The sequence below is a fragment of the Oryzias melastigma genome, linkage group LG8 (assembly GCF_002922805.2).
Source record: "Oryzias melastigma strain HK-1 linkage group LG8, ASM292280v2, whole genome shotgun sequence".
Taxonomy (NCBI): Eukaryota; Metazoa; Chordata; class Actinopteri; order Beloniformes; family Adrianichthyidae; genus Oryzias; species Oryzias melastigma.
In genome coordinates this window covers 20601474-20620356 of record NC_050519.1, presented here as the reverse complement: position 1 = coordinate 20620356, position 18883 = coordinate 20601474, and the positions used below count along the sequence as shown (strand labels likewise).

The window sequence follows — 18883 nt, the reverse complement described above, 5'->3', positions numbered from 1 at the left end:
AACATAAATGAATCGATAAACTAATAATTAAATGGTGTTTTGAAAAGGGGCCTTTATCTATAGAAGAGGATTAGAGCCATGGAGTTAATTAAATAAATAATCAAAATAAAGGGCCAAATTTAAAGAGTTTAATCTCAGAAGTCAGACATCAAGAATTTTGAGGGGAAAAAAGAGTAAGAATTCTCAAGATTAGGCTCAGAAATCTGAGATTAAAGTCAGAATTCTGAGATTAAAGTCAGAATTCTAAAATTAAAGTCAGAATTCTAAAGATTAAAGTCAGAATTCTGAGATTAAAGTCAGAATTCAGAAGATTAAAGTCAGAATTCTAAAATTAAAGTCAGAATTCGGAGATTACAGTCAGAATTCGGAGATTACAGTCAGAATTCTGAAATTAAAGTCAGAATTCTAAGATTTGAGTACGTATTTTAAAATTAAAGTCAGAATTCTGAAGATTTAAGTCAGAATTCTAAAATTAAAGTCAGAATTCTGAGATTAAAGTCAAAATTCTAAAATTAAAGTCAGAATTCTAAAATTAAAGTCAGAATTCAGAGATTAAAGTAAGAATTTTAAAGATTAAAGTCAAAATTCTAAGATTTAAGTAAGTACTTTTAAATTAAAGTCAGAATTCTGAAGATTTAAATCCTAATTCTAAAACTAAATTCAGAATTCGGAGATTAAAGTCAAAATTCTAAAATTAAAGTCAGATTGAGTCAATGGTTGTGGTAGAGGAGGACCAAGGCTTTGATGTGCGGATCTGGATTCTTATGTTCTCTGCTCTGTTTTGGAGAAGCTTCTCTCAGGCGTCTATAGGTTTGTTGTGGAGGAGGTTCAACATGGATTTATTATCCTGCAGACTCTAATTTATTCCCTTGTATTATCAATCTCCAGTCTTTCTCTCATTCTCTCAAACAGCAGTGCGAACACATGAGCGATCTGGCTGGATATCGATGTGCTCCTGGACCGACTACTTGCTCTAGTGACACTGTTTGGGCAAAGTTTTTCACTACGAATTTTTTTATGTCTAATTTCTGACCCATTGAAATGTTAAGTCTCGAAATTAAAAACACTGAACTTTTTAAAATAGAAAATATTTTTGGGAGCATAAAATTTTGCTGTTTAAAAACCAAGGGTGGTTTTGGGATTAAAAAAAATAAAATAAAAAAAAATAAGCCCCCAGTAGGGATTGAACCGGCAACCTCTTGATTGGTAGAGCGGGAGTTTAACCGCTGGACCACCTAGAAACTGGAAGTATATCACGCAGCTTTGTGGATACATTCCATGGATTACGCAACCAACTGTACTATTTGATTACCCTTTAAAAGTACCAAAATCAAAACAAACATCCCCCACATTGCTATTTTGTCATTTATTGCCCCTGTCTATTTAAAAAAAAATTATTTACCTGAATTGAACAGTTTTGGGATTAAAAAATTCCAGTTTAAGCTTCAGTGTCTTCAGCATCTTAGTGACCACAATACGCTCAAAGCATGCACACTTGCATTTTTGCAGGTAATGCAATTTGTTAAATTTGGGTTAAACTGCTAAAACAAACAGACTAAATCTGTTAAGTTTTCCAATAAATAATTTTAGTTCAATAAAATGACAGCAATTCATCGTGTTTTTTTTTCTTTTTTTGTTTATTTTCAAGTAAAACATCTTCATAGGGAAAAATCAGAAGTAGAAAATGTTTTCTTCCACATCTGACAACACTTGATGTGAAGCATCAAACTATCAGTAGGCTTTTTTCCGTTATCTCTTATTATCAGCTATATATACATAAATATTTAACAGTATTATGATACATCATCTACATGTTGTAAATGCTGTTTTGTAACAACATCCATTTTCACTTCAACAGCAGGGACAGATCCATAAAAAATGTGCAAAGGTTTGCTTAAATACCAACCATTTTCAGGACGTCAGGTTAAAAACAAACTTCATTTAGTCGACATATAATGAATGTCATTTCCATTATAACTTGTGCCTCTTAACCATTCATCAGTAAGAAATGTGCATTTTCTGCTTTACTGGTCCTGTTAGTTTTTCCAGCGTCTTGTTAGTTTTCTCAGCTTAAGATTCAGAGTAAGGGGATTCTTGTGAGGGCGCTCGCAGCGACGGCAGGCGCTCCGCCGCTTTCGCTCGTTCAGCCAAAAACTTGTCAAACTCTGCAGAGACAGGAAGACAGGATTCATGCAAAAGCACTATGTTATGACGAAAAGTTCACTTTGTAAAATAAAAATGAGTATTTTAACATGATTTGATTTATGAAAATAAAAGGACAGAAATGCAGACTTTATGATTAGTCCAGTTTATTGAAATAAAAAACACTTCAACTACTGGTGGAAGTGAAAATAATTGTGTCACAACATTAGGATGTGAAAGTTGTGTTTCATCTACTGAGGGGATTGCAACAGAAAACCTGCTATGTGTCAGTTTCTTCAGGTTTGACCTCAGTTTAAAGGAAAGTTCTTACAATTTGAGGTTTTTAAAGACTCACTCCAGGGAAAATTGTGTTTTTAGCATGTTTTTCAGACATTTCTCTGATTATGGAAAACAGATATGAACAAAATCAAGCTTAGAATTGGATTTCTGATTATTTCTTTTTTTTTAAATATTTGCGAATCAGAAAAAACTGCAGTTTGAAAACGATTGAATTTGTGTCGTAGAAACCACGCTGGGTGGGCCGTAAGCTTCCTGCTCCCCTGCTGCTGGAGACGACTAGATCCATATGTGTCTACGTCTGAGCTGACATCGGCCCCAAAACTGTACGGCTGGATTACTCCAATATTGCTCGCCATTTTAGTTGCACCGCCAGTGTAAAGTTGTGGGTGTGAGGAGGTGTGTGCCAGGGAATATTCACATAATCAGATGAAGAAAAGAGGGGACGGGCTTGCACTGCAGCAATAGTCTTGCCTAAAACTCAGAGGAGTCCTAGAAAATGACAGATTTTTTGATTTTGACATATGAGAAAACTTTCAAAATAGATCAAAAGATGGTCGGAGTGGGACTTTAAAGATCTTGCTATAATGTTGGGGGAAAAAACACATTTTTTTGTTTCAATGATTTAAGGCTCATATTTTGTAAAAATCAGTTCAAATATTATTTTCTTTAATTAATGTCCTCCCTTTAAAATGTAAAGGTTTATGGTGCCCTCATGCAAATTTTGTTTGCAAAGATGTGAAAACTCTAAAGAGCAAGTTAGAAGAGTGGAGCTCCTCACCTTCACTCGTCACACCATCAGATTCCTCAAAGTCATCGAACTGCTGCACAAAACAAACACACAATAATCAATATTGTGAAATAAAAATCCTCACTCATGAATAGATTCTTTCTGCTTCAAGTAAAAAGTTGGAATTAACTCGGTTAATTCCTATATTATCAGTAAAAAGTCTTTGTTTTTTTATCAAATGAAATAAGTTTATGAATGTAAAACTTACACAGACATATTCAAGAAGATTTTTAGCTTTTTACATTTGCACAGAAAACAAGAATTCTGTACAGTTTAAAAACAAAATAATAATAAAGTTACAAAGCTTCTTTAACTGGTAAATACATTTCAGCGCTTTATATCTCTATCATGACAGATTTTGTTTTTCACTGCTGATTATATACATTTTTAGTGATGACATAATTTACATTAAAATGCAGCAAATGTTCATATGATGTATAAATCATCTGTTAGATGATGTAGTACTGATGCAGTTCAGATGTATACATAGAAATATATCACATTTAATTCAAGTACAGTGAGGTTCTTATAAACTAGTTCATAAAGGCAGATTAAAATATGTTTATTTTCACAGACAAAGTCATAGGTGTTGACTCACGGAAGATAAAAACTGCTTAATTTCTATAATTGAATGACTAACTTGAAGGTTAGAGATGAGGGAAGCAGCAAGTGACATCGACCAGAGTTTAGTCGGGTTCTTTGAATATAATATAATATAATATAATATAATATAATATAATATAATATAATATAATATAATATAATATAATATAATATAACATAACATAACAGATTAGATCAGATTAGATTATAATAAAATATAAGTAGCACATCAGAAAAAAAATAAAGAATTTAAAAGATAAAAGAATAAAATATATTAATCAAATTTACACTAAACCATAATAATAATAATAAAAAATTAAATGAGGTTTTCTTTTGATGTTCAGTCAGTGAGTTGTTTTGTTAAATCTGGTCCCAACCCCTCAAAAATGGATCGATCAGACAAACGATAAGCAATATTTATCTGCTACAGTTAGTGAATGTGACATACTGACCTCCTCCTCTAATGAAAGCCATTTTTCAATGTCATCCATAACAGAGGACTGGTTGAGAGGAATCTGAGAAACAGAGAGGAACATCTTAGTGAGTCAAATTTGAGGAGTCCCATCATAAAAACCTCACACCTCCAGACCTCCCAAAGATTGTTTTTGAACAACACAAACCAAACATTCCCATGCTCATATGTTCCACAAACTGCATGCAAACCATGTTTTAAAACCCTCAAACGAAAAAAAAAAAAACCCAAAGAAAAGCAAACAAGACCACAGCACTTGAACTGCCAGTGTCACAACTAAAACCAACAGGCAGGGGGCGCTGGAGGGGGCCAAGCAGGGACAGTCATTTTCTGAGAAGAACCCACCATTCCCCTTTTTATCATCCATTCTAACTTTGGTGAGGAGCTGCGGGTTGAGGCTGGACTGTCATCCTTAGAGCACACAGAGTTCATACACAGGAGTGAGCCGCTGAGTCACACCAACAACACTCACTACAGTTTAGTCGCCATTTTTGTCATTTTGTAAAAATCTTTAAAGAGAAGAAGATCCTTAAGTTTTCTTCCAAAGATCACATGATACACAGGAGTTGATTTATCAGCAGACCAAGACTGAACTCCTGAACCGTGAATGACAAGGATGACACGCCGTCCTGACTCACCATTCCACTGATTTGTAGACTGCTGTCCTGAGCTCGAGCCAGACCATCTGCTGTGTCCTCACTCCTGTTCCTGCAGCACACCGTCCACATGTTGTTTACCACGTTAGGGCCAAAAAATCAGATTATAAACCAAGAAAAAAAGAATGAAGGAAACATTTTTGAAACTGAACTGTCTATGAACTGTTGGTTTGATGAAAATACAGAAATTCTTGACAGTAAACTAGTTTCACGTTTGATCAAAGCTTCAGTTTTTAGTCAGTCTTGAGCACAAAATGACAAACATTTGATCTAAGGTTTCCATACCCGGCTCTCGATTGAGTTAGGACTTCTGTTTTGGGTGATAAAGTGTCGTCAGACTCACTCGTACCTGCAAGAGAACATGTAAGACACTGTTAGAGAATGGCCCGGTTTTAGCTCAGAACTTTACCTCACTGCAACAAAGCCATGATTGGGACGTTTGGGTAAATGTCACATTTTGGGCTTCCGCATATAAAACTATTGCGTTCATGGTAGCTACATACATTTTAAGACCGTTTTCAGGCTCTACGTACAAAACTTGCAGACACTGAAAGCACGTTTAAAGCTAAACCAATCAGGGACTCGGATTTGGTGATGACGTATGGATGGCGTCCTTTCTGATTCACGAAAGTGAAACTGATCATGGAGGGAAGATAATAATTGTGGTTTGTGTCCGGCCGGAATTCTATGACACCAAGTCTTTCATATATCTGAATAGAGCAGTGAACGTTAAAGTCTGGGGCAGAATTTGTGAGATTTGTTCTGCTTTGATATTTTGCACCAAACCTCTTCCAACTGTAGGTGGTGGACATGCACTAGTGAACGGTGGAAAAAGAAGAAGAATAAACTTCTCTGTCTGCTTGTTCAGTGTGAACACCAGGAGTCACTTGCATGTTCAAGAACCCGTGTTCAGCGCGTTCTTGAACACGCATCACATACCCGGTGTGCATGTATCCTAACATCTAAGATACGTGTTTGGAGAGAGAGTTTCTATCATTCTTTTTTCTTGATCTGATGACTGACTGATGACATGAGTTCAGTCATGTTGGGTGTGTTTCAGCATTTCTCCAGTTGATCCTTCGTGCTTTTTTTGATCATTTTGTAAAGTTTGGCAACGTCACTTCCAGGCAATTCGGAAACAACCATTGAAACAAAAACATCTTTGACTTTGTCAAACTATTGTACAGAAATTAGGGCACATTTCTGATAGAACTGGGAGGTTCTAGAGCAGGGGTGTCAAAGGGCCACTGAAGGTAGAGTCTGGCTGAGGCTGGGCGGTATGGGGTTCCATTTGTGCCAAAAATATGTTTTTACATCCACTGTCTATACCTTTGGTCCATTGTCTATGTCTACTGAACAAGCTTATTGAACATTTGTTCATGTCTAGGTACTACTAAACAATATCTTCTGTGTGTTTTGTCAAACGACAGGAGCTAATGATGCTAGCAACAGTTGCTAAGGGTTTTTCTGACGACCAGATCAAACGACAACAGCAAATGCAAAGTTTAAACCATTAAGCAAAATAATAGAAGATATTGCTAAGTAGACGATGAACAAAATAAAATATCACAAAAAATCGACTTGCGAGCCAGTTTGAAACCCCTGTTCTAGAATCTTAGAACGCCGTCTAAAGTGGTTTGTCAAGCTAGTTAGTTTTGGATCTCAGCTGTCATTTAAGACTTTTTTTGGATACATTTGAGAAGTTGTTGTGCTTTCAAAGGCGTCACGGAGAACCAGGAACAACACAAGCAGAACGTGGCCTGAACGTTTGTTGAGATCTCTTTGAACTGTATCCACTTTGGTATTAAAATAACATGCAAATCACATGTATGAACACACATTAATGTTTCACGTGGCACCTTGACTGTTCACAAGAAAAAGATGGAGCAAAGACAAGGACTCACTAAGTTTAGCCATTTGACTGGATAAGCTGTCAGGCTTGGACAGGCTGAGGGAGCTGTCGCTCTTCACTGATGCAATGCCTGAGCGGCTGAAGGACTCGCTCGCCACGTCCGGATCCGTAAGGTTGATGTAGGTGTGGCTCTGAAAGTTCAATTAGAAATACACACTTTAACCTTTCTACTGCCAAACTAAGTGCTGTGTAGAACACAAAAGAGTGATCCTAAGACAGTGGCTGCAGCAGTAGTTTGTTAGAAATTTGTCTCTGAGTCGTGGCTCAGTGTGTTAGCCTGGCGTTAGCCTGTCCCCACTTCTTGTCACCCATCTAGTTACATGCTCTCCCACTAGCTTACAGCCCCTCGCACGCCTAAGCTAGCTAAACCAGTGCAACAAAATACTCAACAGTTTTGAGGCAGATTCCAGCTCACAAGAGGAAAACGAAGACGTACACGGATCTAATGGTCTGCAAGTGGATAAATCAGAATGGAGTGTGGCCCGCCCAGCATGTTTTCTACGTCACAAATACACTTTTTTTTCAAAAGGTATTTTTGTCCTCTGCAATTGATTCACAACATTTGAGTGAAGAAATCCTCAGAAATGCAATTTTCTTTATATATACAGTACGTACATCATCAGAGAGACACTCCAAGAACATGTTAAAAACACCAATTTGGGATCTTTAAAATATTTAAGAAATATCTTGCACTGCTTTGAGAAAGGAAAAATAGTGTAATATATTACAAATAAATCCCTCAAAGAAATTCTTCAAATTTAAAATGTTAGCTTTAGTTCTATTAAGGGAATTTGTGATTTTTCTGAACGTTTTTAAGGGAAAAAAGGGAAAATAGAAGTATAACGTTAATGAGTGTTGAGAAGTTGATAAAAGTGAGGGTTTTACCTGAAGATCGGAGCCTTGCCCGTTTGTTATTCGCTTTTCAAACCTGGAAGCAGAACAAAAACCCGTCAGGAGAAAACATTCAGCTGCTGCTGATGAGTGATTGTGTCAACTATTGCAGGTACCTGTGGTAGCGAGTAAAGGCAGTGTTCATTTCATCGTTGGTGGCCAGTAACTCTTCAATCAGCTTCTCCTCGTTGAGTTTGGGGATGATCTTCACTATCCTGCCCTGCATTTCCTTACAAACTGTGTATAACTGCTAAAGACACAACGACACAAAGAATGTGTGGGTGGGGAGGGGATTGAGGGGGCCGATGCATCACAAAACGCATAAGGAGCTAGATCAGTTAAGGGGACAGAAGGATTGCTCAGAAAGAAAGAATCAGAGGAAAAATAACCTGGATTTCTGGACTAAGCAAAGATGGATGCCTTTACCTCCAGCAGCTCCATGTCAGCCTGCTTCACCGTGATGGGGTCCAGTTGACTCATCATGTCTGACATTGTGCTCAGGTTGCTTCTCACCACTCCCAGATCAGTCTTTAGTCTTTGCACCTACATCAGTGGTATTTTCATGTTAGGATGCAGTTTGTATGAAGGCAAACATGATGATTGGAGGTTGAATGAGTTGAGAACCACACAGAGCAAAAGCGGTTGTAAAGGAGCGGAAATTTATCGTCTGCAGACATTATTCATGCACCAGGAGAAGAGGAACATTAGAACATTGTTTTCTTGCTGTGTCACCTGACTAGGAGTGAAGGCATTCGTCCCGTCGAGAGCCAGAGTTAGCACAGAGGTCTGAGGAGTTTGGGAGGATAGACGGGCAGCAGGTAAAGCGGTAACAGCAGGTCCGTTTCCAGACAAAGTCTGACAGGCAAGCAGAAGCAGCAGGAAGAGAAAACGACCCAAGATGTCAGACAGTGGTTAGGAAAGAAGAAGAAGAAATGCATCCGGCCCTGCCTGCACCTTCTTTGTGCCTTGGACGGGCGTGTAACCCTCCAGTGGAGTCACAGGGAACTCCAGTCCTTTCCTGCGCAGGTCTTCGTACACGGACACCACCCCGGTCAGGTCAGGCGAGCTCCGGAATGCATCAGCCCACGCCTTAGAAGACAAACATCCATGACATGCAGGAGTGCTGCCAGAGAATACAGGGCCCAGGGCAAAAATCCACTCAAGGCCTCTCCACCCAACAGTAATCATCTTTACATAATAAACTCACTTTCAGGCCATTAGGCATCGTTTTCATTTAAAGTGACAAACAAATTAAAGAAAACCAATAGAGTTATCCCAAATATTGAAGCTCCAGCTGTGGAAAGACTTTTGATTTTGACAAATAATCAAACAAAATGTAAAATTTAAAGATACATCTATATCCAAACAGCTCATTAGTATCAATGAAAAGATTTTAAAAGATGTAAAAATAAATGATCAGTTTAAACAAAAGACTTCAACCCTTCAAAACCAGAGCCACGGATCTCTTTGTATTCTTTCAACTACCACAACTCTTCAAAAGTTTACACAATTAACATGATTCTAGCGGATTTTGAATCAGAGAGAAGCAGCTCATGTCACAATTTCCATTACTGAAGTATTTACACGATCAACGTAAATCAGCTGATTTTGTTGCAGACAAAAAAGAGGCCTTGCGCCGTTATGCAAAACTTTGTGACAGTAGACTTTTCATTAATGAAGTGTTGTAGCACTTTATGCTGGTAAATTTTACGTTTGTAAAAGGTTCCAACACTTTATGCTTGGAAAGTTTAACTTTGCAAAGTGTTGCAACACTTCACATTGATAAAGTTTACACTCCAAAAGTGTTGTAACATTTTACGTTAATAAAGTAAAGTTACTTGCAAACCTTTTTTTCAAGGGTTAAACACTTTAGGCTAGTTACATTTACATCATTAAAATGTTGCAACATTTCACAAGACTAATGTTTACATCAGTAACGTTTACATTAGTAAACTGTTGCAACTCTTAACTTTAGTAAAGTTTATGTTAGTAATGTTTACGTGAGTAAAGTGTATCAACACTTCATGTCAGTAAAGTTTACATTAGTAACGTGTACATTAGCAGAGTATAGCAACATTCCATGTTAGTAAAGTTTACATCACTAATGTTTACCTTAGGAAAGTGTAGCAACACTTCATGTTAGTAAAATTGACATCAGTAATGTTCATTCATTCATTCATTCATTCATTTTCCTGACCGCTTTGTCCCTCTCGGGGTCGCAGGGGTGCCAGAGCCTAACCCGGCTGCTGATGGGCGAAGGCGGGGTACACCCTGGACAGGTCGCCAGTCAGTCGCAGGGCCTCATATCAGTAATATTTATGTATGTTAAGTGTAGCGACACTTCATGTTAGTAAAGTTTACATTAGTAATGTTAACGTTAATAAAATGTAGCAACACGTAATTTTAGCAAAGTTTACATTAGTAACGTTTACGTTAGTAAAGTATTGAAACACTTCATGTTAGTAACGTTTACGTTAGTAATGTTAACGTTATTAAAGTGTTAAAACACTTAACTTTAGTAAAGTTTACATCAGTAATGTTTACGTTAATAAAATGTAGCGACACTTCATGTTAGTAAAGTTTACATTAGTAATGTTTACGTTAATAAAATGTAGCAACACGTAATTTTAATAAAGTTTACATTAGTAACGTTTATGTTAGTAAAGTATTGAAACACTTCATGTTAGTAACGTTTACATTAGTAATGTTAACGGTATTAAAGTCCTAAAACACTTAACTTTAGTAAAGTTTACATCAGTAATGTTTACGTTAATAAAGTGTAGCAACACTTCATGTTAGTAAAGTTTACATTGGTAACATTTACGTTAGTAAAGTCTTGAAACACTTCAGGTTAGCAACGTTTACGTTAGTAATGCTTAGGTTAGTAAAGTCTTGAAACACCTAACTTTAGTAAAGTTTACATCAGTAAAGTTTAAGTTTGTAAAGTGTTGCAACAGTTCATGTTAGTAAAGTTTACGTTATTAATATTTACGCTATTAAAGTGTTAAAACACTGAACTTTAGTAAAGTTTACATTAGTAATGTTTAGGTTAGTAAAGTGTTGCAACACTTCACATTAGTAAAGTTTACTTCAGTTATATTTACGTTAATGAAGTGTTGCAACACTTAACTTTAGTAAAGTTTACGTTAGTACTGCTTACGATAGTAAAGTGTTGCAACATTTCAGGTTAGTAACGTTTATGTGAGTAAAGTTTACATCAGTGATGTTTGTATCACTAGGCATCAGTAGTGTTGCAACACATTACGTTAGTAAAGTTTCAATCTGTAAAATTTTGCAACACTTTGTTACTGAGTTACTACGCTCAACAAAGTGTTAGTAAAGTGGTAATAAAGTCTTGAACACTAACATTAAGTTTTGCTCACTTTACCAATGGCATGTTAGTAAATAAGTAAAGCTAATAAGAAAAGCCATGTGAATGGTCGAAGGGTTGCAGTAGTTTAAAGAGTATGTGTTATTTAGGTGTCGCTGGTAACATTTCCAGTGTTAAAGTGTTAAAAAGGTAGAAAATACTAAATATTTAAAAATAAAATAAATGTGTAAATATAACACTTGAAATTAAAAGAAGAAATATAGCAGCTCAGCGGTCTTGTAGAGGACTGTCTGCTTAAAGGTGTGGTTTGAATCCATGGTTGGGTCACATCAAATGATTTAAAAATGGGACCCAATGGCTGCTTGACTCTTACCATTAGGTGGTCGGGTTGGGGAGTTAAACCATCAAACAAACCTGAGAACAACTTTCACACATACAAGTGCAGTGAAAGAGTAACTTTAAATATTTATTCAAATCTTTTTGCTCTCATGGCCCCTCCCTTTGGCCTGGAGCCCAAAGCATTTGTCTTACCCCACCCATCTTCTAATGCATGGGTAAAAAATGTTGCAGTGCCAGAAAAGCTGACGTTCCTTCTCTCCTGAACGCCTCACCTGTATGATGCCTAGAACTCTGTCGTGCACAATCAGCGGAGGGTTGTTACTCGGGATGATGGACCGCACCAGAACCCCCTCAATGAAATCCCGTGTTGTCACCAGGATGTGAAATCTGTTGCCACAGTTCTTCACACAGGTCTCCAGGACCTAAAGGCAACCAGCACATGTAAGAGGAACAAAGATCCAGGATCCACGACGACAAATCGAAGCAGAACTCACAGTCAGTGCCAGCATGACCTCCTTGAAGTTCTTGTTCCCGACGATCCTCTTCTTTATGGCTCGGATTGCATCTCTGGGCCTGTGAAGAGCATTTAGAGCATTTTCAGCATTTTGAGGCGTACAGCTCCACAGGGAGGACGTTTCCTGGATGTTGGAAGCACACACCCCTCCTCTGAGCTGTTGATGGATTCACAGATCTCCAAGTTAAGGTCCCAGTCTTCAGACTGTAAACTGGAGCTGGTGGCACGCTCTGGAAAAAGCGAGTCAGAGGAAAGATGAGAAATAACAAACTGTTAGAATTATGTGTTTTTGCACAGGTTATGTCATCGAAATGACTACAGCTCACACCCCATTTTCTGATTTAAGTTCCAAGTAAGAATAAAAACTTAAAATGTGAAAATGAATATGCAATAATTTGGAGGAATATGAACTGCAGTGAAACAGTTTGAGTTCAGTTATAGATAAAAAAATGAAAACACGTGTTAGGGTTAAAAATTAAACCAAAGTAAAAAAAAAAAAGAAAACAACAAAATACTTTTGTTTTTGAATCCACATTTTTAAAGTTATTGTCTCTTTTAGGAATTTCATGTAAAAGGCTAAAAAAAAATCCAAAATTGTCACATTCAAATTGACGACAAAATTAGTTATTGGACATATTTTATCTTAAAATGAATGAGAAACAAATACATGTGGTTTTTGGACTCAGATTTGAAACTTTTAAAAGACACATAGGAATAAATCACAAATTTCTGTAGAGAACTTTCACTGGAAAATCCACAGACAAAGTCATCGGGTTTGTTTGTGACACCTCGGAAAGAAAAATAGTAAAACTAGTAAAACTATGTTAAAAACTGCATTGAATCCCCTTAGATTTTGTGTACAATCTCATCTCACATTAGTTTATCTGCAGATTCATATTTATATTTGTATAATAAAGTTTTCAAATTCCTTCCACTTTCTGAAAATAAAACAACTAATTTAATTTGTTTATTGAATTTTGAATATGTGAGCTGAGTCTCCACTGCTGCTGATGTTCTGATAGCAGCAGTTAAGTGGAGAAAATAAACAGATTAGATAAATGAGACAACTTAGTGAAGGTTTGGTGATCTCTCAAATAATACTGCGACAGAGTTGGAGACCTTTACGTTAAAAATTAGCAAAGTGATCCATAATTTAGGCAAGTTTATTGTCCAAAATTTGGCTTCAGTTTATGCACTAATTCCAGTAAATACGTTAAGTATTTTTCAGCAAGATATATACATTTGATTGGCCCAAGTACCAAATTTTTCATGCATATTACCACCACACAACAATGTACTACCTGCTTTCAAATTCCAAGCTTAGTGCAAAAGATAAATGGTCTCCCATAAAGTATGCTGCATGCATAAATCCATGTAATAAGAAAAAATAATAATAGGACCAAACAAAAAGAAAGTTACTCAGAAAGTTTTCTACGTTGTTCGAGGTCATGAAAAAAGAACATATTATCCCACATCCACTTCTCTTTTTGATAAAGATGTGAAGCATCCAAACAAAGATATGACATCTTATTTAACGTCTGAACAGCCTGGCTTTGTGAAAGCCAGGCTAACAGCTGTCCACGGAAAACAATGGAAAGGATTATAAGACTCTAAGAGGGCAATTGAACGCACGGAAAAACAACAAGAAGCCCGACGCAGCTCAGATGAGTGGAAAATGTACAGCAAGAACCAAGAAGATTGTAGTTTGGGCGTAAACGGTAAGAAGAAATCAGCGGAAAGGAGAGGTAATTAGATAAACCCGTACAAACAAATACATGAGAGGGGAAGAGTGGGAAGCAATCATGAATGATGGTCATTCTGGAGGTGAGGGAGATAAGAATGACTGAAGGGCTTCAGGAAAAGACGTTTCAAGATCATAAAAATGCTGAAACCAAAAGAGATATATTTTAAATTCATTCCTCTTTATCAGGTTTGCCAGTTCAATTGACAGAAAAAGGTATATTTTTCTGTTTTCATGGGAATGTGTTTAGATGTTCATAAGTGTTGTTTTCAAATAACAATCTATTTGTCGTATTTCTTATGTTTTTTAATGTGTTGATCCTGTGAAACATCCTAAAGAAAAGTTGTAATAACATGAAAGATTTTGAAGATTTTAAATGCAAATCAAAACTATTGCAAAAAGTTTGTGTCTTTTTTTTTGTTTAAAGCACAAATTATCTTATGCTGCACAATAATGGTTAATAGCTGTACACAGCTGAACTGGGATGATCCTTCTTTTATTTTAAAAATAAGTCATTTAAGCGTCTGTCAAACAAAAAATGTCACATTTTGAGAAATGTTAGTTTCTTTTTATATGTGTTGTTTTTACTCATGTCAAAATTTAACCTAAATCAAATTTATTTTTTAATAAAAGAACATATTGAATGTTAAATAATCAAAATTTCTTAAAGCCTAAAATAAGATTTTCTTGCTCCTTCGAGGTTTTGATCAGTAGAAAATCAGCTCAAATGGTTCTTTTACTGTTAAAGGTTTCAGACGTCTGGTATAAAATAAATAAATACTATAGATTTTCATGTATATTGAGTTGTTTTGTGAGGAAATCAGACAGACATAAAAATCAGAATGTATTGTAAAAAATTGTAAAACCTAAAACAATTATTTAAAATAAAAGCAATAAAAATATGTGTTTCTTCTCCTGGGTATTCTGTATGAACACAACAAGCCAACAAAAAATAAAATAGAACAGAAATAAATAAACCAGTAATGAATAGATGGATAACTTTTTCTTTATGTGTTTAATGCAAATTTAAAGCAAAAGGAAAATATTTTTCTGCTGTTTTTACCAAAGTGTTGGTGATAAATAACATTATTATTATATTATAATAAACGAATCTAATGTAGCTTATTATTTTTCCAACGCAGGTGTTTGAACTGACTTTGAGGAGCTTATACTTTAGTCAGGATTTAAAATAAAGTCAGTTAGTGAAATAATAATCATTATATAACTAAAGAAACATGGATCTCGTCGTGCGTTTTCTGCGCGCGTCCACGTGCGCTCCTGCTCCTTCCCATCTAGCAATTCCACAATTTCGACCCCCTATTTTGTGAAACTGCTACGTTTTTACCTGTGGACAAACGTGGGTACTGAACGTTTTTGGATGAGACTGGGTTGCCTCACGCGTTAAAAATAACACCGTGTCCTCCATCCATGGCTGCAGCGAACATATGCTGCATCACATTTGGGTCAGGGGGACGTCCCGCCCAGCTATGAACGGGTTAAACCGACGAGGCATCAACCAATCGATTTAAGCACCTCATCCTCCTCCTCTGCCAAGTCATTGTCTCAGTGACGCCACATCCTAAGCGCCTCTCGCGGTACCGGACTTTCCGTACTGGATGGTTTTAGCGCATCGGATCGGAGAGAAAGGAGGAAAACGGGCGCAGCTCTGCAGAGATGAGGCTGCTGCTGCTCCGGGCGGCTGACGGAGCCGACTGCGCCTTTACGCGACCAACCCATCCGGGGATCAACAGGCGCTCACCGATCCGCTGTCCCACCGCCGTGCTGAACGGGTTTCCCAGGAAAAACTCCATCGTGAGGGAAGAGGGAGCCGGCGGGGCGAATCCGAGGCGACGAGAGGCGGCTTCGCTGCAGCCTGCTGCCGCTGCTCCCTCCTCTAAGTGGGCCACTAGTTGAAGTGCGTCAGGCTTAAAGGGAAAGCAGCCTGCTGCGGCCAGATGGGGCTCCATTAATGCAACCGCGCCCCCTACAGGCAGACCCGGTTCATCTGCGCGTGATGATCTCCTTGATGACTCATAGCTTTTCACTCAAACTAACATAAAAACGCTAAATATGTTTAAAAAATGCAGTTATGCAAACCATATATAAATGGAAAATACAATAAAATATGTATCCTGATAACAAAAAATAAAATCATACTCTGTGTGATTATGTATTTGTTACCATTCAGCCAAAAAGGTGCAAAAACGTAAACTCCAAAGTGTGAAAGCAGATGTTATTATACATTACGCAATACTTCAAAATGGTTCTATTTTTTGTTTCTAATACAAGTTGCTTCTATTGCAGTAAAGCATATTTATGAGCTTAACTCCCTCAAAAAACATAAGAATTAAAATAATAATTAAAAAAACAAAACAAAACAGTGTTGAAGTCCTACTCACAAATGAATTAATACAATTGTTGTGATTGCTGGCACAATATGATAAATGAAAATAAAATTCTTTTTCACATCAATGCTGGTTGATGGGATCATTCTAAAATTATGGACATTTTAAGTCACATTTCAAATAATCCACACGCAAAATACAAAAGCAAGTCATTTCTGACTACATTTACCTGGTAAATCCTAAATAAAACACTCAAAATTAAAATGAAGCATATTTTTGTATTATTTGTAGGAATCAATTAAAAAATAACTAATTAAATCGCAAACCTCGGAAAAATTAATCGCGATTAATCGCAATAACTTTAAAAAAAAATCTGATTAATCAGACTTTTGTGTTGTGATTAATCACTATTAATTACAATGTTTTACTTAGTTAATTATATGACAATCTGCAGCTTTTGAACAAAAACTGCCCAGACAGAAATGTTTCCTTCATTTTTACCATCTGAAATGTTTACATTTATCAAGTGTTAACCCACAAATGTAAACTGTGTGTACAAAGCACATGAACAGTAAAGACATGTTCACAGTAATACTCCAAGAAAACAAAGATGCTGACATACAGTCACTGCTCTTTATCACTGTGCAGGCCACTTTAAAACACCTGGAGAAAAACAAGCAGTAAGAGGTGAGCTTTGTCTCTGAACTGATGCTCTATTTATACTATTGTTATGATCAGAATATGTTTCTCTTTCCCCACTTTTCTTGTGTAAATTCAAAATTACCCCTATACTGATGGATAAAGTTGGATGCAAATGCTCAAACCTGAAGATATTTGTGCTCTTAAAAGAAAAAAAATCAGAGGATTTTATTTCACCATCCTTTTTCGTACAAAGGATTACTTCACAGAACCAATTTGATTTTATCCCAAATTCAAAAAATGCTTTGGTTTTCTGTTTTACTGATTGATTCATTGGTTAAAAATATGTTTTTCTTCTCTTGTCCACTTAATTTTTTTCTTTATGTTTGAGTTTATAACTCATTGTTAAATCTTGTGTTTTTCATTTTATTGAATACGTATGAAAATCTAAAAAAAATCTGCATGAATACAGTCACAAATGCAGAAAATGACAAATTATTGCCAATTTTTTTTCTAAGAAAACAAACAATACAATTAATCTGAATTTAAAAAGCAATAGATTGGATATGAATAGGCAAAACAAACCCATAAATAGCACATCATAATTGATAAGCATATAAAAATAAAATTCTTCACCCCAAAGTGATAATGAAATCCTTTTAAATCTTTCCTGAGGCTGCCCATAAGCTTTAAGATATCCCCCAATCATGATACTTCCACCATTTTTATTTTAAAGCTGGTATCTGGAACTTTTAGATGCTGCTTCACAAACATAAAATGCTTTTATTTTGTGTATGTGTTTAAATCTTTGACAAAGAATGTTGTTTCTTTTATTAAGCTGTTTTTTCTATACATTTATTTGCATTATTTATTGCAAAATCCAGTTAAAACTAAAATTTTATGTGTAAAAAGAACTTGAAAGGAAAATCAAGGTCATGAAGGGAACAGTTCATTATAAAGATCATAATAAAGCCTAAACACTCAAACATTCTCAGATTGTTCACCTTAAACAAAGGCTCTGAAAATAAAAGTCATAATTCATTGTTGGAATATCATGTTGATCCAGCATCTTGAAATGTCAGCCTAGTGTTCACGCTGTGGGCTGAAATGTCAGCCACACCATCGCAATCACTCTGATAAACATCAACTCAGACTCAGAATCTCGCAAAAGCTGTTTCATCTTCTGAAAACGGCTGCAGCTTTACAAAGGGATGCATGCTGGGTACAAACAATCACAAGAAAAATTCATTAGAGGCCGTGCAAAATTACTAGTTACTTTTGCGTCCAATCGCATTTAAGTGGCCACTTCCAATGAAAAGTCTATGCAAACGCACTTAGAGCAGAACTTCTGACTCCTTCGTGTATTTGCATAGACTTTTCATTGAAAGTGGCCTCTTCAATGCAAGTTGACACAGCCAGCTCTAAGGTGGTTCTTTAATAGCCAATCACCTGATTTCCCAATACCTGCACCTGTGGAGGAGGACGAGGAGAAACGGGGCAGGAACCAGGAACAAAGTAATACAGCATGGGGTTGTAACACCAGCCCTCACATTTCTGTCCTTAACGAAGCCTGAGAGACAGCAGGCGGTGCAAACAGCTCCGACCTACTTCCAGTAGCTCACCTGACTCATGTCTGGTGAGCCGGGACTCAAATCTTGTGGGTTGTGATACATGAGATTTAAGTGGTGACCATTGACAGTAAATAAAGAAAACTGGACTGATCATCCCCTCCCCCGTCACATTCCAAATGGTAAGTACCTGCTGTATACAGAAAGCCAAAATCTCAGACTTCTTTTGAGAAATAAACAACTATTACTCAGTCAGAATAACCATTCTTGCTCTGGTGTCTGGAGACTGAATTGACGTCCTGTCGTTGGAACCTGAGGTACGGCTTTTTCTGGTGGCGATATCACTGTGTTGTTATGTCCATCTCTATTTATGTCAATGGTCGCAACTCACAAGATTTGAGTCGCGACCCACGAGACACGAGTAGTGACTCACGATATTTGGGTCACGACCCTCAAGACTTGAAAACTGATTCATGAGTTTTGGGCTGAGACTCACGAGACTTGAGTCAGGTGAGCCTTTGGAAGTAGGTTGGACCTGTTTCCAGCCTCTGGTGGAGACCCTCTACCACAGATTCCTGTCACCGGACTGGGGTTTTATCATTCTCCAGGATTCTCCCTGTAAACCGTAAGGTTTGGGAAAATA

At 36.7% G+C, this 18883-nt stretch overlaps 1 protein-coding gene across 6 annotated transcripts; it reads right to left on the bottom strand.

The window, feature by feature from the left end:
* Window positions 1–1609: 1609 nt before the first annotated feature.
* tom1 (target of myb1 membrane trafficking protein) lies at window positions 1610–15662 on the bottom strand. Of its 6 annotated transcripts, none has more exons than XM_024272782.2 (16): window positions 15448–15662; window positions 12093–12177; window positions 11928–12006; window positions 11706–11855; window positions 8718–8852; window positions 8496–8618; window positions 8190–8306; window positions 7880–8010; window positions 7758–7800; window positions 6865–7003; window positions 5246–5309; window positions 4943–5012; window positions 4650–4715; window positions 4285–4347; window positions 3221–3263; window positions 1610–2165 (listed from the first exon to the last, which is right to left on the bottom strand). In XM_024272782.2, exons 1-16 carry the CDS (start codon window positions 15653–15655, stop codon window positions 2071–2073), a joined length of 1611 nt encoding a protein of 536 aa, XP_024128550.1. In that variant the 5' UTR covers window positions 15656–15662; the 3' UTR covers window positions 1610–2070. The 6 variants fall into 6 exon arrangements, with proteins under 6 accessions (XP_024128550.1, XP_024128548.1, XP_024128549.1 ...); XM_024272780.2 differs by having other exon boundaries at window positions 7880–8013; window positions 15448–15661; XM_024272781.2 differs by having other exon boundaries at window positions 3221–3260; window positions 7880–8013; window positions 15448–15661.
* Window positions 15663–18883: the final 3221 nt, after the last annotated feature.

Bases quoted from the DNA above. Each gene is read 5' to 3' on its own strand.
- tom1 (XM_024272780.2), bottom strand. From the start codon at position 15,655: ATGGAGCCCCATCTGGCCGCAGCAGGCTGCTTTCCCTTTAAGCCTGAC. The intron at 11,856-11,927 runs GTGAGTTCTGCT...GGTTGCCTTTAG, and splicing joins AGGTCATGCTGGCACTGACT to GTCCTGGAGACCTGTGTGAA. The intron at 8,307-8,495 runs GTGACACAGCAA...CCACTGATGTAG, and splicing joins ATGCCTTCACTCCTAGTCAG to GTGCAAAGACTAAAGACTGA.